Genomic DNA, 26,585 nt, shown 5'->3' on the forward strand with positions numbered 1-26,585 from the left:
CCCAAGAAGCCAGCTCATACTATAGTGTATTAGGTATAGGGCACAAAGATTCAGAGGCATTGACAGCTGGGGATAAAACAAGATTTATAGTATAAAAAGAGAAAGCGAGAAATATGGGGCAGGTATTTCCAGGCTGTACGGTCTTCATTAATATTGATCCACATGTAATACTTTAGTCTTTAAAAAGAGTAATATAGGAGCAGAGTTGCAGTACCAGACACAACCTGTGCGCAGTAGTGGCGCTGTTCCAGGGAAAATTATAGATTGTGCCAATGCAAAAAAAAACAAACTTTTTTTTCCAGACCGTACAGCAAAGAAATTCTGCTATTGCCTTAATAAGACAGGAATAAAGTCGTTGCTTCCCATTAAAAGAGAAATGATCAAAGATTTACCAAGTTGTTGTACTGTCAACTAACAGCGTCCTGATGGTACATGTTACACCAGCGTACAGCAAGAGCTGCACTCAATATGCACAGGATACAGAGTGTCTTGTGCCGAAACGCCACATTCAGGAGACGGCTAACTGACAGCGCCCCAACTAAGTGCACGGATCGTTCCTCATGCTTGGTATATGACAACATAGGATGCCTTGCCTGCGTGAGAGACGCCTCTACCTATCCGGATGGTCAGATCCCGGTCTTCATATGAGGAGCCTTCGTCCTTTTCCTTCGCAGGTTTGGAGTCATTATTCAGAGTTGTAAAAGAGAAGGGATCGTCACTTATACCCTATAAAAGAGAAGAAAGGTGCGCTCACTGCAAAATTCACGTATATAGTAACGGGATACAAGCAAAAATATAGCATCTGAGTGGGATCATTTAGGAAACTCGCTTTCTTGCTGTGCAGATTGCAGTGTTAGACAAAATCGCTCTCACAACATTATGTCCTAAAATCAATAGTGCTCAGTTTACCAACCTATGTAGATGAACCTAGTACTATTATTAAACGATTACATATTCATGCTTTTAGATAAATATATTTCCAAAACAGTGAATTACTGAGTTACATCCTGTATTATACTCCAGTCCAGAGCTGCACTCACTATTCTGCTGGTGGAGTCACTGTGTACAGTCATGGCCAAAAATTTTGAGAATGCTACAAATATTAATTTTTACAAAGTCTGCTGCTTAAGTTTTTCTAATGGCAATTTGCATATACTCCAGAATGTCATAAAGAGTGATCAGCTTAACAGCAATTACTTGCAAAGTCAATATTGGCTAAGAAAATGAACTTTAACCCCCAAAGCACATTTCAACATCATTGCATTCCTGCCTTAAAAGGAGCAGCTAACATTGTTTTAGTGATTGTTCCATTAACACAGGTGTGGGTGTTGATGAGGACAGGGCTGGCGATCAATCAGTCATGATTAAGTAAGAATGACACCACTGGACACTTTAAAAGGAGGCTGGTGCTTGGTATCATTGTTTCTCTTCAGTTAACCATGGTTATCTCTACAGAAACACGTGCAGCCATCATTGCTCTGCACAAAAATGGCCTAACAGGGAAGAGTATCACAGCTACAAAGATTGCACCTCAGTCAACAATCTATCGCATCATCAAGAACTTCAAGGAGAGAGCTTCCATTGTTGCCAAAAAGGCTCCAGGGCGCCCAAGAAGGACCAGCAAACGCCAGGACCTTATTTTAAAACTGTTTCAGCTGCGGGATCGGACTACCAGCAGTGCCAAGCTAGCTCAGCAATGGCAGCAGGCTGGTGTGAGTGCTTCTCCACGCACTGTGAGGCGGAGACTCTTTGAGCAAGGCCTGGTTTCAAGGAGGGCAACAAAAAAGCCACTTCTCTCCAGAAAAAACATCAGGGACCGACTGATATTCTGCAAAAGGTACAGGGAGTGGACTGCTGAGGACTGGGGTAAAGTCATTTTCTCAGATTAATCCCCTTTTCGATTGTTTGGGACATCTGGAAAACAGCTTATTAGGAGAAGAAGAGGTGAGCGCTACCACCAGTCTTGTCTCATGCCAACTGTTAAGCATCCTGAAACGATTCATGTGTGGGGTTGCTTCTCAGCCAAGGGAATCGGCTTACTCACAGTCTTGCCTAAAACCACAGCCATGATAAAGAATGGTACCAGAATGTCCTCCGAGAGCAACTTCTCCCAACTGTCCAAGAGCAGTTTGGCGCCCAACAATGCCTTTTCCAGCATGATGGAGCACCTTGCCATAAAGCAAAGGTGATCACTAAATGGCTCATGGACCAAAACATAGAGATTTTGGGTCCATGGCCTGGAAACTCCCCAGATCTTAATCCCATTGAGAACTTGTGGGCAGTCATCACGAGACGGGTGGACAAACAAAAACCAACAAATTCTGGCAAAATGCAAGCATTGCTTATGCAAGAATGGACAGCTATCAGTCAGGATTTGGTCCAGAAGTTGATTGAGAGCATGCCAGGGAGAATTGCAGAGGTCCTGAAGAAGAAGGGTCAACACTGCAAATATTGACTTGCTGCATTAACTCATTCTAACTGTCAATATAACCTTTTGGTGCTCATAATATGATTGCAATTATATTTCTGTATGTCATGTAAACATCAGACAAACACAATTAAAAACCAGAGGGCAACAGATCATGTGAAAATATCATTTTGGTGTCATTCTCAAAACTTTTGGCCATGACTGTACATACATTACATTACTTATCCTGTACTGATACTGAGTTACCTCCTGTATTATTCTCCAGAGCTGCACTCACTATTCTGCTGGTGCAGTCACTGTGTACATATATTACATTACTTATCCTGTACTGATCCTGAGTTACCTCTTATATTATACTCCAGAGCTGCACTCACTATTCTGCTGGTGCAGTCACTGTGTACATACATTACATTACTTATCCTGTACTGATCCTGAGTTACCTGTTATATTATACTCCAGAGCTGCACTCACTATTCTGCTGGTGCAGTCACTGTGTACATACATTACATTACTTATCCTGTACTGATCCTGAGTTACCTCTTATATTATACTCCAGAGCTGCACTCACTATTCTGCTGGTGCAGTCACTGTGTACATACATTTCTTATCCTGTATTAATCCTGAGGTACATGCTGTATTAAACTCTAGAGCTGCACTCACTATTCTGCTGGTGGAGTCAACTTGCTGTAAAGTCCTCCTCCTGCGTCTTCTATGGCGTGTGCCCTTTTTTTTATTTAAATATCGTGCCGCGCTGCCATTGCTGTTGGAGGAGGACTTTACAGCGAGGAACCGACCCACAAAGGACCACACCGAAGAACACGTAACTTTGATGACAGATATTTCAGCAACCAAGCATCAGATCTTTCTATAACAGGTATGCCTGGATTCAGCATCCTAGTACCAGTATGGCACTGCCTTTAGTTCATATAGCAAAATCCTGGTGGTTGATTCCCTTTAAGCAGGAATGGATGTTTATTGATCAAAACAAGAGGTGCCTAACATACACACCAAAAGGGCCAGAAGGAGATACCACATAATAAAGTGCCAATGCAAATAATATACACATCACAGATAAGGAGACAATAGTGCTCAGTTTGTGAAGGTTCCTTATTCAGCTGGAGAAAACCCTGCTAGGTCCAGCGGGCAGTAAACCAAAATTGATCACCAAACAGGAATTTAAAGGGTGCTTTACACGCTGCGACATCGCTAGCGATGTGACACGCCAGATCGCAGATAAGATTTGCTGAGATCGCACATAGGTCATTTTTGTAGCGCCGGTCACATGTGCGATCTCAGCAAATCGTATGTGCGATCTGGTGTGTTACATCGCTAATGAAATCGCTGTTTCACCAATACACCAGCATCATCCGGGGATGCGACCTTAGCTAATTTTATCAATGTACCATCCCCTGAGGAAGCCGATGTATTGGAGAAACATGTTGGGGGCACATGTGCTGCATGTGTATACTTTCAATGCTTGTCTACTACCTATTGATGATACCCTGGGGTGATATAATGCAAGAAGATAAGAAATTGCTACTTAACAAATACTAAATAACTAATACCAGCAAATATTGTGCTAGTGGGTCGCTGGCTTATCAAAATGGCCAGTGGTGGCAGCAAGAAGTGTGGTGTTGTTGTTCTCATTGTTGCTGACAGCAGCATAATATAGAGACAGAGACCCTGATTCCAGCGATGTGTCACTTACTAGGCTGCTTAGTGTAGTTTTGATAAAATCACTGATTAATCAGCAGTAGATTATCATTAGAGGACTTGGACCTTGGACCCGTAGAAGCATCATTAATCGGTGCGAAACGGCGGTAGTCTGTGTGCACGACATCTATGCCTGAATAAATGTAACGTCTGAAATGTCTACCAAACCGGTGAGTGCCTCCTTCTTCTTCATTTTATTATACCATTAGAGGACTACTTGTCCTGCTGCCGGGTAGTCCAACATATTCATGAACTGCTATATCTGCAGCAGAGAAAACATTGATGACATCAAAATGACAGCAAACAGCTCAGTAAGTGACACATCGCTGGAATCAGGGTCTCTGCCCCTACATTATGCTGCTCTCAGGTGGGGGAGCAAAAACTTGGTGACAGATTCCCTTTAAATGTTATAAAAATATATATTCAAAGGTACTTTTTTCGGGGTTCTTCTTGACCTTTAAGACCCCTTTATCATTTCTACAGGCACCGTAGCTCATCTATACAAGTAGTTGTGCCAAATAGTGCAAGTAGGCTCAGACTCCCATTGATCAGTACAGATGGCCAATCCTAAACCTAGGCCATCAGTGCTATAGTCCTGGCAGGTCCTTGATAAGACCCAAAGTTAATATTCCTTTTTTAACAATGTTTTGGAGTAATTCTAATAATTCTTGGGATCCCTTAGGGGTACCTTGCACGCTGCGACATCACTAGCCGATGCTAGCGATGCCGAGCGCGATAGTCCCCGCCCCCGTCGCAGCAGCGATATCTTGTGATAGCTGCCGTACCGAACATTATCGCTACGGCAGCTTCACACGCACTTACCTGCCCTGCGACGTTGCTCTGGCCGGCGATCCGCCTCCTTCCTAAGGGGCCGGGTTGTGCGGCGTCATAGCGACGTCACACGGCAGGCGGCCAATAGAAGCGGAGGGGCGGAGATGAGCGGGACGTAAACATCCCTCCCCCCTCCTTCCTTCCGCATAGCCGGTGGACGCAGGTAAGGAGATGTTCCTCGCTCCTGCGGCTTCATACACAGCGATGTATGATGCCGCAGGAACGAGGAACAACATCGTACCTGTCGCTGCAGCGACATTATGGAAATGAGTGACACTACACACATCACCGATTTTCTACACTTTTGCGATTGTTTATCGGTGCTTCTAGGCTTTACACGTTGCGACGTCGTTACCGGCGCCGGATGTGCGTCACTTTTGATTTGACCCCGACGAGATCGCAGTAGCGATGTCGCAACGTGTAAAGTACCCCTTATTGAGTGATATAAGATGAGTATTAGACTATTGTCACATTAAAAGTCTGTGAGCGAGCATAGTAAAAATACATTAACTGGCAAACGTTTCCCGTTATCACAAGAGATTGGGCGTCTCGTCCGATTAGCCACAGTCCTGCGTTATCTCCAACGCTCGCTTTCCAGCCCTCACTGCATACAAATCAGCTGATAAACTGCGGAATACATAAAATGTGTGTACAAGACCTTTATACGCCGCGTTCATTTGTATCGAATCCTTATGTAGCCGAGCCTGTTGACAGATCTCATTTTCTGGCGCGGCTCTCAACGCTCAGAAATTACGAGGATGAAAACATGAAATTTCCATGCCGAAGAAGAGTGAAGTGGAGACGGTGAGAGTCTCATCAACTCTGAGCATGGCTGTGTTCTTGGGAGGAAGCCAGCGCAGAAGCGTCGCGTCTACGTATTCGCAAACAAATCATCTCAGCAGCCGCGAGGTTACAGGACGCAATGAAAGCAAAGCACACAAGCAGCTAATAAAATAAAGCACGGAAGACACTGAAAGTGCAGCATTTTTTCCCCTTCTTAATAATAAAAAAAATAGGCTTAATAAAAAAATAGGCTTAATAAAAAAAGAGGAACATTTCTACAAAACAGAGAGATGAGACGTTTTGTCTTTTCCATATTATCAGACTAGATGCCAATCTGAAGCACAACTGCAGTCACACAATATAATCATCACCCGGTCAAATAAACAATCCCAGGTTGCACCGCGATGACATTTTGGAAAGTCCAAATTGCCAAGTGCCTTTCAGAATGTCACTGCGATCATCAGCAGTAACCGGAAGATCCGAGGCAAAATCTGTACCACAGCTTCCCGGCTACCATGTGCCATTTATAATACCGGAGTACAGCGGCCTAGGTGTGACTTCCGCACCCTATATACAACGCGGTCTGTCCTGTGTCTATGGCTGAAGCACAGAAGTCACCTACTAGCGAGCTCTGCACTGTCTGACCAGGGGTGCTGGTGGAAAGAATTTAAGAAAAAAATCCAGTGACGATTTCCAGTAAGTATTTTTATAGTATGGCATCACCATCAAAGTCTGTGTTCAACCAATCACAGAAACTGGCAGTCTGGCTGCAACCAATCAGAGGGTGGATGGGGAAAGCAGTGAATATTCATGAGATCTAATGAGCAGACCCAGAAGCAGTGTGACAGCTGCAAGGAGACTCGTAAGTATAATGCGGGCTTTAAACGAGACGAGCTATCGTGCGATGCATCGTCGGGGTCACGGTTTTCGTGACGCACATCCGGCATTGTTCACGACGTCTTCTTGTGTGACACCTCCGAGCGACGCAGAATCGCTCACAAATAGTGAGTCGTGTACTCGCTCAGTTTTATAAAATTGTTTAATTAAAATGGCGCCGGTTGTTCATCGTACCCGGGGTAGCACACATTGCTCCGTGTGACACACCGGGAACGATGAACACAGCTTACCTCCGTCCCACGGCTCCCGCCGGCAATGCAGAAGGAAGGAGGTGGGCGGGATGTTTACGTCCCGCTCATCTCCGCTTCTATTGGCCGGCAGCTGTTTGACGTCGCTGTGACGCCGAACGTCCCTCCCCCTTCAGGAAGAGGATGTTCGCCATCCACAGCGAGGTCGCTCTGCAGGTAAGTACGTGTGACGGGGGATTAACGACTTTGTGCGTCACGGGCAGCGATTTGCCCATGATACACAAACGACGGGGTCGGGTATGATCGCTCGTGAAATCGCACAATCGGTCGACTCGTGTAAAGCCCGCATAAGGCTATGTGTCCACGGGAAATTAAACCTGCGGATTTATCTGCAGAAAATCCACTGATTTTTTGGATTTTCCAGATAAATCCTCAGGTTTCAGCATGTACAGACACTCCCCATGTTACCCTATGGGACATGGGGAGTGCTGTGTCCATGCTGCGGATACATGTGACTACGGAATATGCTGCGGATGTCCCGCAGCCGCACATACTTGCATGTCAATTATTTCTGCGGATTTAACTGCGGAAATCCCGGCCCTCCACTATGAAGATAGAGGCCGGGACTTCCACAGGTAAGTCGCAAGAATGTCCGCAGGTTTACCGCAGCTATTTCGCTGTACTACAGCAGCTAAAAATAGCTGTGGATTCCGGCGAGCAGCTGCGGGATACCTGCGGATGTATCTGTGGATATATCCGCAGGTACAAACTCCCGTGGGCACATTAGCCTTACTGTTCCATTTCAATCCCCATTTTTCCTTTTTTTATCTGGGTAACCAAACTCAAACTGTAACATGGACTTCCTTATGAATTCCTTGTTCGGGGTTCGTTCATGGACACTAGGTGTGACGGGGTCCTTCTCCCATATCACACAATAAACAAAGCGAAAGATGGCTGTACAATCCAAAAAGCATTTATTCCAAGCAAATCAAATGGTCCATAATATAATCCACCATACAGAGGGTAAAAATAGTACAGAAACACGAATATAGTCCGGTAATGGGATAAATGTCCAGGTCTCTCTGAGGAGCCGCAGCTTTTCCCTCAAAGGTTCAATCCTGATTCATCTCTCTTGTAAGGGTACCTTCACACTTAGCGATGCAGCAGCGATCCGACCAGCGATCTGACCTGGTCAGGATCGCTGCTGCATCGCTACATGGTCGCTGGTGAGCTGTCAAACAGGCAGATCTCACCAGCGACCAGTGAACAGCCCCCAGCCAGCAGCGACGTGCAAGCGACGCTGCGCTTGCACGGAGCCGCCGTCTGGAAGCTGCGGAGACTGGTAACTAAGGTAAACATCGGGTATGGTTACCCGATGTTTACATTAGTTACCAGTGTGAGCAGGGAGCAGGGAGCCGCGCACACTGAGCGCTGGCTCCTTGCTCTCCTAGCTACAGTACACATCGGGTTAATTAACCCGATGTGTAATGCAGCTACATGTGCAGAGAGCAGGGAGCCGCGCACACTGCTTAGCGCTGGCTCCTTGCTCTCCTAGCTGCTGTACACATCGGGTTAATTAACCCGATGTGTACAGCAGCTACATGTGCAGAGAGCCGGAGCCGGCAGCACAGGCAGCGTGAGAGCTGCAGAGGCTGGTAACTAAGGTAAATATCGGGTAACCACCTTGGTTACCCGATGTTTATCTTGGATACAGCTTACCTCAGCTGTCAGACGCCGGCTCCTGCTCCCTGCTCGCTTCATTTGTCGCTCTCTTGCTGTCACACACAGCGATCTGTGTGTCACAGCAGGAGAGCGGCTTTGAAGAAAACGAACCAGGGCTGTGTGTAACGAGCAGCGATCTCGCAGCAGGGGCCAGATCGCTGCTCAGTGTCACACACAGCGAGATCGCTAATGAGGTCACTGCTGCGTCACAAAAAGCGTGACTCAGCAGCGATCTCGGCAGTGAGCTCGCTGTGTGTGAAGCACCCCTAAGTCTCACCCAGAATGACTAATTTCCCAGGTAAGCAGAGAATTTAGGTGGATTCCAGGCCCCCTCCCCCAGACTTAAGGACAGAAGCGCTTCCAGAAGCTATAACCCTTTAGATAGGATAAACAATACATCAAATAGGCAGACCACTACGCCCAAAACATGAAACCACACAAAATGGTACATGACCCACAATATCCCACCATCACACTAGGTATTTGGTACAAACCCCGAACTTTACAATTTGGGTTCACCCATCACGAAAGACGAGTGATTCTGCTTAGAGATCGTCCTCAGCAGCTCAGATTATAAGCAGCAGTGTAAACAATTATTGACAACCTGTCCAAACGTCTGATATGAAAATTATTTGTGGCATAACCCCTATAATACCATTGATTTGTTGCCCATGCAGAAGGAGGTGTAGGTAACAGATTTTGATACTTGCCCAGATAGGTTGTACAGTGTTTGGATGGAAGCTTGTGCCAATCTTCTAGTATTGCCTCTGCACAAATGCTAGAAATATCAATGACTACCAGTAATTTCCAAATCTAACCATCAGCGCGGTGCATCAGTATTCTGGATCCAGCTAGTCAGGGAAGGTTTTCCACTGCTCTGTGATACCATTTTTGTTACCTGCTCACTGGAGCCTTTCCTCTCTGTTCCACTAAAGACAGTAATGGCACTGGAACTGGTCATCTGCTGTTATAGCCCATATGACCTAAAGCACAAAGAATTGGAGTTTTGGATATCAGCAATGTATTCAGCTGCATTTCTCTTGACTGCGCCCCGGCTGTTCACTTTAATACATGTTTACATTTTCCTCTGACCCCCTTTTAACAAAATGATTTGTCACATACCACTCTGACCCCTTTCATCATATTGATTGCTCACATCCTTCTCTGACCCCTTTCATCATATTGATTCTTCACATCCTCCTCTGATCCTTTCATAAGAACATTTTTTCCACCACCTTCGCTGATCCCTTTCAATAAAATGATTCTTTACATTCAACACTGACTCCTTTCGTCAGAACAATTCTTTCCATTCTCTCTGACTCCTTTCATGCAAAGAATTCTTCATATCATCTTCTGATCCTTTCATCAAATTGATTCTTCATATCCTCCTCTGATCCTTTAATAAGAACATTTTTTCCACCACATTCTCTGATCCCTTTCAATAAAATGATTCTTCACAACCAACGCCGACTCCTTTCATCAGAACAATCCTTCACATCCTCTCTGACTCCATTCATCAGAACAATTCTTCAAATTCTCTTTAGATTCCTTTCATTTGATTGATTCTTCACATCATCTTCTGATCCTTTCATCAGAAAAATTATTCACATCCACCTCTGATCCCTTCCATCAGATTGATTACTCACATTCTTCCCTGATCCCTTTCATTAGAACAATTATTTACATCCTCCACTGATCCCTCTCATCCCAACAATTCTTCACATCTCCTCTGACCCCTTTTGCCAATGAGTTGCTTATGTCTCCTAGATCTCCTTTCTCTGTATGTTTTACCTTCAATAAAATGATTCTTCACATGCAACACCGACTCCTTTCATCAGAACAATTCTTCAAAACCTTTTCTGACCCCTTTCATAAGAACAATTCTTCCAATCCTCTTCTGACCCCTTTCATTAAATTGATTCTTCACATCCTCTTCTCATCCTTTCATAAGAACAATTATTCACATCCACCTCTGATCCCTTCCATCAGATCTATTACTCGCATTGTTCCCTGATCTCTTTCATTAGAATAATTATTTACATCCTCCACTGATTCTTCTCATCACAATGATTCTTCACATCTCCTCTGACCCCTTTTGCCGAGGAGTTGCTTACATCACCAGGTTCTCCTTTCTCTGGATGTTTTACCTTGAAGACACTATTCTTGGAAAAGTCTTCACACTGTGGCATTTAAAAACCCCACCAGTGTAGTAGTTTCTGTAATACAAGCCCCAACCTGTCTAGCACTGAAGGCCATGCCTCATTTGAAGACACCAACACTCCTAGATCGATTTTTACAATGGACTCATGCTGTAACTGATCCACAGTAAAGTGATTCCTTGATTTTATGCTGGACGCTCGGATCATACTCTCACTATGTCCAGACAGTTAGGGAGGTACTTTGGACGCTGTGACATCGCTAGCCGATGCTAGCAATGCCGAGCGCGAAAGTACCCGCCCCCGTCATGCATGCGATATCTTGTGACAGCTGCCGTAGCGAACACTTACCTGCCCTGCGACGTCGCTCTGGCCGGCGACCCGCCTCCTTCCTAAGGGGGCGGGTCGTGTGGTGTCACAGCAATGTCACACGGCAGGCGGCCAATAGAAGTGGAGGGGTGGAGATGAGCGGGACGTAAACATCCCGCCCACATCCTTCCTTCCGCATTGCCGGTGGAGGCAGGTAAGGAGATGTTCCTCACTCCTGCGGCTTCATACACAGCGATGTGTGCTGCCCCAGGAACGAGGAACAACATCGTATCTCCTATTGGTGCGACATTATGAAAATGTCCGACACTACACAGATCGCCGATTTACGACACTTTTGCGATCGTTTATCAGCGCATCTAGGCTTTACACGTTGTGACATCGTTACTGGCGCCGGATGTGCGTCGCTTTCGATTTGACCCTGACGATATCGTAGTAGCGATGTCGCAGCGTGCAAAGTACCCCTTATATGCTGGGAGTTGTGGTTTCACAAGAGCTGGACAGACTCTGGAGTCCACTAGTCTAAAGTGTATATACCTCCATGTTTGGATACTAAATCCAGACCAATCTCTTCTCATTCAGAGCTCATCCAGCCTGTTCCGGCAGAGATCTTATTCCCGTTCCGCCTTGTCAGTTTGGAGACTTCGTTTTTGACTAACGAGTATAATTATCTTGATAGTATTTCTGATTCTACACATCAGTTTAAGAAAAGGCACTCTATAAACTGTGGAAGAGAATCTGTCATCGTATGCGGAAACTTTATGTCAAAGCCTGTGTGCATTTAGAAAGTAAGCCTTAATGCCAAGTTCATATGTTCAGGTTGGAGGGATCAAGAGGGAAAAGGGGTTAGATGGAAATATCCCCAAAATATAAGAACTAGGGCACATACAGCTTCACCAAAAAAATCAATAAATGTTGCTAAGTTGCAGATGGGAGGTATCCGGCACTCTCTTTTTCCCAGTTCAAAAGACCTCGCCTATTGGGACAAATTTATGGTTGAAAAAGTTGCAAATGTTGAGCACGAAAAACCTCAAATTAGTTCCAGGAGGGGTGTACAGATTTATACAACTCCAAAAATGGCATAGAGTGATAATACCATGTCGAATTACAATCTCAGTTCTGTTGCTACATTGGAAGAAAACAATCTCCACTGCATTTAACCCAGAAACAAAGGTCGCTTTCTAGGAGAGAAGGAGTAATTTGTTGAAATTCGGTTACTTTCGGCTCCACCACAACCGCCATAGAACATCTGTGCAGCCGCACAAACATAAGAATCTGCCCTCAAACCTAATGGGTTCTGACCACAGGTCATAATGAAATTCCTCCACCGGCCACAAAGGAGGCCCAAGAATTCCCTCCACACTAAGTAACGAGAAAGTGTTCTCCACAATCTCCTCCAAAACCTCAACCTCATGAAAAGTGCATTAACTTCTGCAACTCTGACATAGAGTGGCGAATTTCCGAATGCTAAGCGGTAACCCAGTGTTGATTGTAACGTGAGAGGCTTACACTGATGTATTCTTACCATTTATCTGTGGCTTTTAGCACTTAAAAACCTTTTTCTGACATGATAGAACAAGAGTAGTTGGATTTGAAGGGAATCTGTAAGCAGGATTTTACACCTCAAACTGTTTATATGTGCATGTTGCTCTTTCAAAGATAAAACCAGTAATGACGTTACATGACCAATCCATTCCTATGTTACTGAGAAATCAGCATTCTAATTGATATGCAAATTGAGCTGCTCGGACTCGCAATAAAACGGGACCGGCGTGTTGTGAATGTCAGTTATGCTTTGGCTGCTGGGAGGCTCCCTCTTGTGGCCAGGAATGGTTTGGACAGAGACCAGGTGTGTTGAGCAATGGGCGTTTCCATTGCTAACTCTCTGCTTATTTAAATCCTGGTCTGATAGCAGGCTATGCCGGATGTACTGTTATGATCCGGAACCATGGAAGACCACCATAACTCATTGGTAAAAGGTGACAAGAGCATTGGCAACTAATCTGGCCGCCATCCCCTTACTAACCATCAACACTAGAAGTAGCCGAGGGGTGAACTAACATCCTGTGCCCCGCATAACTGACATTCACAACACCGGCGGGTCACTGCTCAATAAAAAAAAACCCTATCTGCTCCGGAATACAGTGCCCATATAAGTCTATGGGGACCAGAATCTGGAGATTAAAAACGTTGGTGGAAGGGATAGGGAGGTTAGGAGCGTTTTAGTCACCGGAGGCGGTGTCATGGCGGCAAAGCTGCTTTCCCTTCCAGAGCCGACAACTGACTATTCACTGCTTTGCCCACCCACTGGCGTGTGTAATTGGTCGCAGTTTAATTGGTTGCAGTTAGATGCACCCCCACCCTGAGTTGCAGCCTGTCAGCTAACTGCAACCAGTCAGAGGCGCCAGAACGGCCGGTGGGTGGGGAAATCAGTGCAAGTGTCTGCAGGTCAGTATGGTGGTATAAAAAATAAATAAAACAATCAGTGCAGGGTCTCCCATATTCTGATGCCAACACAGATAAAGCCTGCGGCTGCAGCCCCCGGCTGTCGGTCTTTATCTGTGCTGTGTATCCAGGGCCTAGAGTCACACGTGCGAGGGATTCGCATCACATCACCTGGCAGCTGCACACTCTTCTTACAGGAGCGGGCAGGTATATAGAAACACACTGGATGCCACAGCCGGTGAATAACTGAGATCGCCGATGCTATAGGCGGGTGCCTGTCAGATTACTAGTTCAACGGTGGCAGCGGTGACGTCACCGCTTACAACCCGCAGCCTCTGCTCACTCACTGAGTGATTAGACTGCACTGGAGCAGCAGCGTCTTCCTCCCATGCAGTGCTGTCTGATGTAGCAGAGCTGCATGGGTTGAAGGAGAAAGAAGACAGAAGACCAGTATCGTGGAGGGGTGAGAGGGAGTAATAAACATGGAGTCTTTAAGGGTATGTGCGCACGTTGCTTTTTACCTGCTTTTTACCTGCTTTTTTGCTGCTTTTTCTTCTGCGCTGTTTAATGCCAAAATGGATGTGTTCTTCTATTCAAGCAAAGTCTATGGGAATTTGGGTTTCTTGTTCACACTATGTTGTTCAAAATGCTGCCTTTATGTGGCAGAACTTTGGTCAAAAACTCAGCTTTGCAGTGCAAAACCCAAATGGCAAAAACAATTGACATGTTGCTTCTTTGAAAAGCTGAGTTTTTGACCAAAGTTCTGCCTCAAAAAGGCAGCATTTTGAACAACATAGTGTGAACAAGAAACCCAAATTCCCATAGACTTTGCTTGAATAGAAGAACACATCCATTTTGGCATTAAACAGCGCAGAAGAAAAAGCAGCAAAAAAGCAGGTAAAAAGCAGGTAAAAAGCAACGTGCGCACATACCCTTAGTGTGTCTGTGTATTTATTTCTATTAAAGTTTTTTTTCTCTGTGTGGTGTCTTTTTTTTTAACCCTTTATTGGAGATTCTTAATGGCCGGGTCAAACTTGCCTGACATTACGAATCTCTGGCTTAATACTAACTGGTAAAACAAAGCTAGTATTAACCCATTATTACCAAGCAAGTCACCCGGCTTCAGGGCTGCTGGAAAAGTTCGATACAGCGCCAGATGATGGCGCTTATATGAAAGCGCCATTTTCTGGGGTGGCTGCAGACTGCAATTCGCAACAGAGGGCCCCAGAAACCTCGGGCCAACCTGTGCTGCAGATTCCAATCCCCAGCTGCCTAGTTGTACCTGGCTGGACACAAAAATGGGGCGAAGCCCATGTCAGTTTTTTTTTTTATTATTTCATGAAATTCCTGAAATAATTAAAAAAAGGGCTTCTCTATATTTTTAGTTCCCAGCCGGTACAAATAGGCAGCTGGGGGTTGGGGGCAGCCGTACCGGCCCCCTGTACCTGGCTAGCATACAAAAATATGGCGAAGCCCACGTCATTTTTTTGGTGGGCAAAAAACTCCTGCATACAGTCCTGGATGGAGTATGCTGAGCCTTGTAGTTCTGCAGCTGGTGTCTGCTCTCCTGCATACACTAGTGAATGGAGCATGCTGAGCCTTGTAGTTCTGCTCCCCCTGTCTCTCCCTCCAGCATACAGTCCTGGATGCAGCATGCTGAGCCTTGTATTTCTGCAACTGCTGTCTGTGCTCCTGCATACACTAGTGAATGGAGCATGCTGAGCCTTGCAGTTCTGCTCCCCCTGCCTCTCCCTCCAGAATACAGTCCTGGATGGAGGATGCTGAGCCTTGTAGTTCTGCAGCTGCTGTCTGCTCTCCTCCATACAGACAGCAGCTGCAGAACTACAAGGCTCAGCATACTCCATCCAGGACTGTATGCAGGAGTTTTTTGCCCCCACCCCCCAAAAAAATTACGTGGGCTTCGCCATAATTTTGTATGCTAGCCAGGTACAGCAGGCAGCTACGGGCTAACCCCAACACCCAGCTGCCTATTTGTACCCGGCTGGGAACCAAAAATATAGGGAAACCCTTTTTTTTTTTTAATTATTTCATGAATTTCATAAAATAATTTAAAAAAAAAAATGACGTGAGCTTCGCCCAATTTTTGTGTTCAGCCAGGTACAACTAGGCAGCTGGGGATTGGAATCCACAGCGCAGGGTGCCCAAGATTTCTGAGCACCCCTGCTGCGAATTGCAGTCCACAGCCACCCCAGAAAATGGCGCTTTCATAGAAGCGCCATCTTCTAGCGTTGTATCCAACTCTTCCAGCTGCCCTGGTGACGGGTGGCTCACTGGGTAATAATGGGGTTAGGGTTAGCTGTATATTATCAACTGGCACTAAGCCCAAAATTCATGGTGTCACGCCAATATTAGACATGGCCATCATGAATTTCTAGTACAGATAAAAAAAAACACAACACACAGAAAAATATTTTTATTAGAAATAAAACACAACACAATTAGTGACTCCATCTTTATTGAAATAAAGAAACGCCCTCCGCAGTAATCCTGGGTCAAGGGTCCCGCGCCGTCCAATCCGGATCCAATATCATCTGATCGGTTTGCTGGAAGGCAAAGCGATCAGATGATGTGTCAGGTTCAAGGGCCTGAATCACATGACACAGCAGCTGATTGTATAAACGGCTTTTATACAATCAGCTGATACATCAGTGCAAAAAAAACCCAAACTACAAACTTCTGTGCTGACTCCTGTCCGACAGCAGCAGCTGATAGTTTAGCCGGCCGGGCGGTAAAAAGCCGGCCTCACCGCTCAACTTATAGTGTCAGCTGATTCCGTCAGGTGACCGCATCAGCTGATCGTCGCCAGGTCTGAGAGAGAGAAAAGAGGGAGAAAAGAGAGAGAGAGAAGAGAGGAGAGAGAGAAGAGGAGAGAGGGGAGAGAGAGAAGAGAGGAGAGAGAAAGAGAAAAGAGAGAGAGAGGAGAGAGAAGAGAGAAGAGGAGAGAAGAGAGAGAGAAGAGAGAAGAGAGAGAGGAGAGAGAAGAGAGAGAGGAGAGAGAGGAGAGAGCAAAGCAGCCTCATTCCGTGAACTGCTCCGATTTTAGAGGTGTGTCCTGCGGCTCACAGCTGATGACCAGCTCCTCCCCTCTGTGCATAATTCAATTAAATTATAATTATAAATAAACAATAATTTAAAATTAAAAATAAATTAAATTCTTTACCGGGACGGCCGGGACTCGAACTCGTGAACTAATTCTCCTTAGGCAGTAGCTCTATCCATTGAGCCACTGCCTCTAATGAAAAGCATAGGAAGATTTGGTAATTTTGATCTCTGTATTGCACTTGAGAATCCAGAAGTAGATTATTCAGCTACAAGGATGGATGGAGGGATGGATGGATGAATGGATGGAGAGAGGGATGGATGGAGGGATGGATGAATGGATGGAGGTATGGGTGGAAGGATGGATAGATGGATGGAGGGAGGGATGAAGGGATGTATGAATGGATGGAGGGATGAATGGAGGGATGGATGGATGGATGGAGGGATGGAGGGATGGATGGATGGAGGAATGGAGGGATTGATGAATGGAGGGAGGGATGGAGGGAGGGATGGAGGGAGGGATGGAGGGATGGATGAATGGATGGATGGAGGGATGGATGGAGGGATGGATGGAGGGATAGAGGGAGGGATGAAGGGAGGGATGAATGGATGGAGAGATGGAGGGAGGGATGGAGGGAGGGATGAAGGGAGGGATGAATGGATGTAGGGATGTATGGATGGATGGGAGGGCAAACACCGGCACTACCGCACTCATCACCGCACACACGCAGGCACTATGGCACTCATCATCCTCGCACACACGCAGGCACTATCGCCCCCATCATCGTCCTCGCACACACGCAGGCATTACCTCAGTGACGTCCCCGCTTACAGCGCGGCTCACTTCATTGCTGCCTGGATCTGACACAGAGCGCTCGTGTTCTACGGCGCTCCTGTCAGCTTCATGTAGCAGAGCTGTATGTGTCGTGGGACCTCTGTGGATTATGTCGGACCTGGAGGAGTATTTGGGGATTTTAATAAAATGGTGAAAGAGGGTGTTTTATTGTCTTATATTCCAAATAAAGGATTTTTTGTTGTGTGTGTTTATTTACTTTCTCTTACAGGTTAATCATGGAAGGTATCTCGGGGAGACGACTGCCATGATTAACCCCTTATTACAATGATTGCCACCGCACCAGGGTAATTCGGGATGAGCTGGGTAGAGTCCCGGGACTGTCGCATCTAATGGATGCGGCAATTCCAGGCGGCTGCCTGCTGATATTGTTTAGGGTGGTGAGCTCCCTATAACATGGCGCTCCTCATCCTGACAATACCACCCTCCAGCCGTGTGGCTTTATCCTGGCTGGTATCAAAATTGGGGGGAACCGCAGTTTTTGTTTTTTTATTATTATTTATTTATTTTACTGCACGATACAGACCTGCCCGCCGGCGGCTGTGATTGGTTGCAGTGAGACAGCTGTCACTCATCGTTGGGGCGTGTTTGACTGCAACCATTCATGGGCGCCGGTGGGCTGGAAAAGCAGGGAATACCAGATTGAATAATGAAGTGGCAGCCATTTTCAAAAGAGGAAAAGCTCCCGAAGCTTTGTGACAGCAATGCAGCGCCGCGCCCGTGATCGATGAGTAGGAAAGAGAGAGGGATTGTGCTGGGGACGCAGGACGCACATAGCCTTACTGTGAAAAGCCACGCTTTTGGTGATCGAACCATTATTGAACGGTAACTCGAACTGCCGAACTCGAAGCAAATCGTTCGAGTTCGTCGAACAAATCGAACACCACCCAAAATCACTCGAATTTGAAATTAGCGAACCGTTCTACTCGAACATCGCTCAACTCTAGTGATGACACAGCGTCTATGAAATACCTGCATCATTAACCTGTAAATGAAAGTAAATAAACACAAACACAGAGAAAAAGTCCTTTATTTGGAATAAAATAGAAAAACACACCCTCTTTCACCACTTTATTAACCCCAACACACACCTCCAGGTCCGGTGTAATCCACACAAGATCCCATGCCGCTTCCAGCTCTGCTACATCTCACAGCGAGCAGCCATACCACACTACCGCCGGCTGTGAGTGTACACTATGACTGAGCTGTGCTGAGAGATGACTGCACGCAGACGCTGTCACAGGCTGGGGGCGCGTCTGACTGCAACCAATCACAGACGACAGGATGACCGGTGGGTGGGGAAAGCTGTGTGTATGTGATGAGCCTAATGCGCAGTACAGGAAGTGAATGCACGACTCGGAAGCAGATTGATGCCATGACACCCAGTATGAAACTCTCGCTTAATTCTCGTTTTTTTATTTTTCCTTTAATTTCTCTAGTGCAGGATCGTTCAGCCAGAATCCCGGGCCCGGATCCGGTACCCCGCATCTTTGAAACCGCGCAGCTCTATCTTTGAATCTGTTCAGCCCTATATGCAAATGAAGCTGATGATCTGAAGGCTCTGTCACTCCGGCTCTATTCCTCACCAAGTACTGCCTGTATAGAGAGGCACACCTGTTACGAGTGTGTCACAGCCTGATGGGATCTCAGGGGATCTGGAATCAGAAGCGCAAAACATGTTGTTGACTGCACACACCTGCTTTAGTGATCGCTCATCGTTTACCTTGCGTTGGAGTGCATTTAAGTTATTCTAGTACTGCTATAAGTATCCACTCATCCCTCCTTCCTATGCTGGCTATAGCTCATACCTATGCTGTCTACTTGAAAAGTCAGTCTCTGAAGAATGCTGAGGTATCGCTTCAGTTGAAGCTGAGAAGTTCTTGCTGGACTGTTATTTGTTGTGTCTTTCCACACCTATTTGTGTTTCCTACCTCATGTTGTCTTATTGCAGTGGCGAGACTAGCGTCTTGCTAGCCTTCACTTGTCAGGGTGAGATGAGGGCCAGCAAGGGGCTAAGCACATGACAGGCATACAGGTTGGAAGGACCCCTCTAGGAACATTAGGAAGTGTAGTGATGAGCTTCAGGTGAGTGTTAGGACGTGACTCCACTCCCCTTTCCCTAGTACTAGGACCTTCTGTTGTATTGTTAGCTTGGTTTTCCCTCTGTGTTACACTGCTCGCTGGGTGTCTTATCAGACCTGATGTGACAGGTACATTCACACCGTGACAACACCATAGCTGTATCACAGGACACACCATGGCTGACACTTTATAGCAGATCACACTGTAGCTTGTACTATATCACTGGGAAAACCATAGCTTACAATAAACAGAGGAGTATACTATGGCTTAAACTGTAGAAAAGGGCATACTATACGATGGCTGACACTGTAAAGAAGGGTAAAGCTAAGACTTAAAAGGGCACATTACGGTAGTCACAGTATAAAGGAGCCCACTACGGTTGGCTCTGTATAGAGGAGCACTCTATGGCTGGCACTGTATAGAGGAGTATTACTCACAGCAAGTTGGGCTGCAGTGTGTACATCGCCCTGGCCAAAAACTGATGCTCTAGCAGGATACAGCTAAACCCCCACTAAGTGGAGGCACCACAGGTGCAGGAGAAGCAGATCACACACACACCTTCATGGAATGGAGGGGAGGTGACTGCTAGATGATAAAACTGCACACAAGTGGCTTGCATAGAGCGCTGTTCACATGCAGATGACACAGTCACAAACCCGCAGCCTATTAGGTAACGCCCTTCTATTAGATCAGGCGGGCTGCCAAGCCGTACTCCACTGTATATCATGCACGGACAGACACTCTACAATGCAAGGCCCAACAGAAAGGGGCCTGGCTGTATCCTGTACAAACAAAAAAATATGAGGTTTTTGTTGGTATTTATGGCCATAAAACGTAAGCCTACACCCTCGTCAAGGGACCTCATGTCTGTAGGTCCCTACACTAAATATAAAAAAAGCAACAATAAGAGGATAATGTCCTCCAAAAATCAAGTATTACTCACAGCAAGTTGGGCTGCAGTGTGTACATCGCCCTGGCCAAAAACTGATGCTCTAGCAGGATACAGCTAAACCCCCACTAAGTGGAGGCACCACAGGTGCAGGAGAAGCAGATCACACACACACCTTCATGGAATGGAGGGGAGGTGACTGCTAGATGATAAAACTGCACACAAGTGGCTTGCATAGAGCGCTGTTCACATGCAGATGACACAGTCACAAACCCGCAGCCTATTAGGTAACGCCCTTCTATTAGATCAGGCGGGCTGCCAAGCCGTACTCCACTGTATATCATGCACGGACAGACACTCTACAATGCAAGGCCCAACAGAAAGGGGCCTGGCTGTATCCTGTACAAACAAAAAAATATGAGGTTTTTGTTGGTATTTATGGCCATAAAACGTAAGCCTACACCCTCGTCAAGGGACCTCATGTCTGTAGGTCCCTACACTAAATATAAAAAAAGCAACAATAAGAGGATAATGTCCTCCAAAAATCAAGTATTACTCACAGCAAGTTGGGCTGCAGTGTGTACATCGCCCTGGCCAAAAACTGATGCTCTAGCAGGATACAGCTAAACCCCCACTAAGTGGAGGCACCACAGGTGCAGGAGAAGCAGATCACACACACACCTTCATGGAATGGAGGGGAGGTGACTGCTAGATGATAAAACTGCACACAAGTGGCTTGCATAGAGCGCTGTTCACATGCAGATGACACAGTCACAAACCCGCAGCCTATTAGGTAACGCCCTTCTATTAGATCAGGCGGGCTGCCAAGCCGTACTCCACTGTATATCATGCACGGACAGACACTCTACAATGCAAGGCCCAACAGAAAGGGGCCTGGCTGTATCCTGTACAAACAAAAAAATATGAGGTTTTTGTTGGTATTTATGGCCATAAAACGTAAGCCTACACCCTCGTCAAGGGACCTCATGTCTGTAGGTCCCTACACTAAATATAAAAAAAGCAACAATAAGAGGATAATGTCCTCCAAAAATCAAGTATTACTCACAGCAAGTTGGGCTGCAGTGTGTACATCGCCCTGGCCAAAAACTGATGCTCTAGCAGGATACAGCTAAACCCCCACTAAGTGGAGGCACCACAGGTGCAGGAGAAGCAGATCACACACACACCTTCATGGAATGGAGGGGAGGTGACTGCTAGATGATAAAACTGCACACAAGTGGCTTGCATAGAGCGCTGTTCACATGCAGATGACACAGTCACAAACCCGCAGCCTATTAGGTAACGCCCTTCTATTAGATCAGGCGGGCTGCCAAGCCGTACTCCACTGTATATCATGCACGGACAGACACTCTACAATGCAAGGCCCAACAGAAAGGGGCCTGGCTGTATCCTGTACAAACAAAAAAATATGAGGTTTTTGTTGGTATTTATGGCCATAAAACGTAAGCCTACACCCTCGTCAAGGGACCTCATGTCTGTAGGTCCCTACACTAAATATAAAAAAAGCAACAATAAGAGGATAATGTCCTCCAAAAATCAAGTATTACTCACAGCAAGTTGGGCTGCAGTGTGTACATCGCCCTGGCCAAAAACTGATGCTCTAGCAGGATACAGCTAAACCCCCACTAAGTGGAGGCACCACAGGTGCAGGAGAAGCAGATCACACACACACCTTCATGGAATGGAGGGGAGGTGACTGCTAGATGATAAAACTGCACACAAGTGGCTTGCATAGAGCGCTGTTCACATGCAGATGACACAGTCACAAACCCGCAGCCTATTAGGTAACGCCCTTCTATTAGATCAGGCGGGCTGCCAAGCCGTACTCCACTGTATATCATGCACGGACAGACACTCTACAATGCAAGGCCCAACAGAAAGGGGCCTGGCTGTATCCTGTACAAACAAAAAAATGAGAGGTTTTTGTTGGTATTTATGGCCATAAAACGTAAGCCTACACCCTCGTCAAGGGACCTCATGTCTGTAGGTCCCTACACTAAATATAAAAAAAGCAACAATAAGAGGATAATGTCCTCCAAAAATCAAGTATTACTCACAGCAAGTTGGGCTGCAGTGTGTACATCGCCCTGGCCAAAAACTGATGCTCTAGCAGGATACAGCTAAACCCCCACTAAGTGGAGGCACCACAGGTGCAGGAGAAGCACATCACACACACACCTTCATGGAATGGAGGGGAGGTGACTGCTAGATGATAAAACTGCACACAAGTGGCTTGCATAGAGCGCTGTTCACATGCAGATGACACAGTCACAAACCCGCAGCCTATTAGGTAACGCCCTTCTATTAGATCAGGCGGGCTGCCAAGCCGTACTCCACTGTATATCATGCACGGACAGACACTCTACAATGCAAGGCCCAACAGAAAGGGGCCTGGCTGTATCCTGTACAAACAAAAAAATGAGAGGTTTTTGTTGGTATTTATGGCCATAAAACGTAAGCCTACACCCTCGTCAAGGGACCTCATGTCTGTAGGTCCCTACACTAAATATAAAAAAAGCAACAATAAGAGGATAATGTCCTCCAAAAATCAAGTATTACTCACAGCAAGTTGGGCTGCAGTGTGTACATCGCCCTGGCCAAAAACTGATGCTCTAGCAGGATACAGCTAAACCCCCACTAAGTGGAGGCACCACAGGTGCAGGAGAAGCAGATCACACACACACACCTTCATGGAATGGAGGGGAGGTGACTGCTAGATGATAAAACTGCACACAAGTGGCTTGCATAGAGCGCTGTTCACATGCAGATGACACAGTCACAAACCCGCAGCCTATTAGGTAACGCCCTTCTATTAGATCAGGCGGGCTGCCAAGCCGTACTCCACTGTATATCATGCACGGACAGACACTCTACAATGCAAGGCCCAACAGAAAGGGGCCTGGCTGTATCCTGTACAAACAAAAAAATATGAGGTTTTTGTTGGTATTTATGGCCATAAAACGTAAGCCTACACCCTCGTCACGGGACCTCATGTCTGTAGGTCCCTACACTAAATATAAAAGCAACAATAAGAGGATAATGTCCTCCAAAAATCAAGTATTACTCACAGCAAGTTGGGCTGCAGTGTGTACATCGCCCTGGCCAAAAACTGATGCTCTAGCAGGATACAGCTAAACCCCCACTAAGTGGAGGCACCACAGGTGCAGGAGAAGCAGATCACACACACACCTTCATGGAATGGAGGGGAGGTGACTGCTAGATGATAAAACTGCACACAAGTGGCTTGCATAGAGCGCTGTTCACATGCAGATGACACAGTCACAAACCCGCAGCCTATTAGGTAACGCCCTTCTATTAGATCAGGCGGGCTGCCAAGCCGTACTCCACTGTATATCATGCACGGACAGACACTCTACAATGCAAGGCCCAACAGAAAGGGGCCTGGCTGTATCCTGTACAAACAAAAAAATATGAGGTTTTTGTTGGTATTTATGGCCATAAAACGTAAGCCTACACCCTCGTCAAGGGACCTCATGTCTGTAGGTCCCTACACTAAATATAAAAAAAGCAACAATAAGAGGATAATGTCCTCCAAAAATCAAGTATTACTCACAGCAAGTTGGGCTGCAGTGTGTACATCGCCCTGGCCAAAAACTGATGCTCTAGCAGGATACAGCTAAACCCCCACTAAGTGGAGGCACCACAGGTGCAGGAGAAGCAGATCACACACACACCTTCATGGAATGGAGGGGAGGTGACTGCTAGATGATAAAACTGCACACAAGTGGCTTGCATAGAGCGCTGTTCACATGCAGATGACACAGTCACAAACCCGCAGCCTATTAGGTAACGCCCTTCTATTAGATCAGGCGGGCTGCCAAGCCGTACTCCACTGTATATCATGCACGGACAGACACTCTACAATGCAAGGCCCAACAGTTTAGTGTAGGGACCTACAGACATGAGGTCCCTTGACGAGGGTGTAGGCTTACGTTTTATGGCCATAAATACCAACAAAAACCTCATATTTTTTTGTTTGTACAGGATACAGCCAGGCCCCTTTCTGTTGGGCCTTGCATTGTAGAGTGTCTGTCCGTGCATGATATACAGTGGAGTACGGCTTGGCAGCCCGCCTGATCTAATAGAAGGGCGTTACCTAATAGGCTGCGGGTTTGTGACTGTGTCATCTGCATGTGAACAGCGCTCTATGCAAGCCACTTGTGTGCAGTTTTATCATCTAGCAGTCACCTCCCCTCCATTCCATGAAGGTGTGTGTGTGATCTGCTTCTCCTGCACCTGTGGTGCCTCCACTTAGTGGGGGTTTAGCTGTATCCTGCTAGAGCATCATTTTTTGGCCAGGGTGATGTACACACTGCAGCCCAACTTGCTGTGAGTAATACTTGATTTTTGGAGGACATTATCCTCTTATTGTTGCTTTTTTTATATTTAGTGTAGGGACCTACAGACATGAGGTCCCTTGACGAGGGTGTAGGCTTACGTTTTATGGCCATAAATACCAACAAAAACCTCATATTTTTTTGTTTGTACAGGATACAGCCAGGCCCCTTTCTGTTGGGCCTTGCATTGTAGAGTGTCTGTCCGTGCATGATATACAGTGGAGTACGGCTTGGCAGCCCGCCTGATCTAATAGAAAGGCGTTACCTAATAGGCTGCGGGTTTGTGACTGTGTCATCTGCATGTGAACAGCGCTCTATGCAAGCCACTTGTGTGCAGTTTTATCATCTAGCAGTCACCTCCCCTCCATTCCATGAAGGTGTGTGTGTGATCTGCTTCTCCTGCACCTGTGGTGCCTCCACTTAGTGGGGGTTTAGCTGTATCCTGCTAGAGCATCAGTTTTTGGCCAGGGCGATGTACACACTGCAGCCCAACTTGCTGTGAGTAATACTTGATTTTTGGAGGACATTATCCTCTTATTGTTGCTTTTTTTACACTGTATAGAGGAGCACACTGCGGTAGGCACTGTATAGAGGAGCACACTATGGCTGGCACTGTATAGAGGAGCACACTATGGCTGGCACTGTAAAGAGGAGCACACTGCGGTAGGCACTGTAAAGAGGAGCACACTGCGGTAGGCACTGTATAGAGGAGCACACTATGGCAGGCACTGTATAGAGGAACACTATATGGCTTGCACTGTAAAGAGGAGCACACTGCGGTAGGCACTGTATGGAGGAGCACACTATGGCTGGCACTGTATAGAGGAGCACACTATGGCTGGCACTGTAAAGAGGAGCACACTGCGGTAGGCACTGTAAAGAGGAGCACACTGCGGTAGGCACTGTATAGAGGTGCACACTATGGCTGGCACTGTATAGAGGAGCACACTACGGTAGGCACTGTAAAGAGGAGCACGCTGCGGTAGGCACTGTATAGAGGAGCACACTGCAGTAGGCACTGTATAGAGGAGCACACTGTGGTAGGCACTATATAGAGGAGCACACTGCGGTAGGCACTGTATAGAGGAGCACACTGCGGTAGGCACTGTATAGAGGAGCACACTATGGCTGGCACTGTATAGAGGAGCACACTATGGCTGGCACTGTAAAGAGGAGCACACTGCGGTAGGCACTGTATAGAGGAGCACACTATGGCTGGCACTGTATAGAGGAGCACACTATGGCTGGCACTGTAAAGAGGAGCACACTGCGGTAGGCACTGTATAGAGGAGCACACTGCGGTAGGTACTGTATAGAGGAGCACACTATGGCTGGCACTGTATAGAGGAGCACACTATGGCTGGCACTGTAAAGAGGAGCACACTGCGGTAGGCACTGTATAGAGGAGCACACTGCGGTAGGCACTGTATAGAGGAGCACACTATGGCTGGCACTGTATAGAGGAGCACACTATGGCTGCCACTGTAAAGAGGTGCACACTGCGGTAGGCACTGTATAGAGGAGCACACTGCGGTAGGCACTGTATAGAGGAGCACACTATGGTTAGTTCTGTATAGAGGAGCACACTATGGCTGGCACTGTATAGAGGAGCACTCTATGGCTTGCACTGTAAAGAGGAACACAATACGGTAGGCACTGTATAGAGGAGCACACTATGGCTGGCACTGTATAGAGGAGCAGACTATGGCTGGCACTGTATCAAGGAGCACTCTATGGCTTGCCCTGTAAAGAGGAGCACTCTATGGCTTGCCCTGTAAAGAGGAGCACTCTATGGCTGGCACTGTAAAGAGGAACACAATACGGTAGGCACT

At 46.6% G+C, this 26,585-nt stretch overlaps 1 protein-coding gene across 1 annotated transcript in view; it reads right to left on the minus strand.

Annotated features, from left to right (window-relative positions):
* Window positions 1–26,585, minus strand: part of SLC39A11 (solute carrier family 39 member 11) — a 550,060-nt gene that overhangs the window by 277,284 nt on the left and 246,191 nt on the right. Inside the window, exon 5 of the mRNA XM_075350678.1 lies at window positions 594–726. Coding sequence (XP_075206793.1) covers window positions 594–726 — 133 coding nt within the window. The remainder of the gene's footprint in view (window positions 1–593; window positions 727–26,585) is intronic.

Source organism: Anomaloglossus baeobatrachus, chromosome 5, assembly GCF_048569485.1.
Source record: "Anomaloglossus baeobatrachus isolate aAnoBae1 chromosome 5, aAnoBae1.hap1, whole genome shotgun sequence".
Classification (NCBI taxonomy): domain Eukaryota; kingdom Metazoa; phylum Chordata; class Amphibia; order Anura; family Aromobatidae; genus Anomaloglossus; species Anomaloglossus baeobatrachus.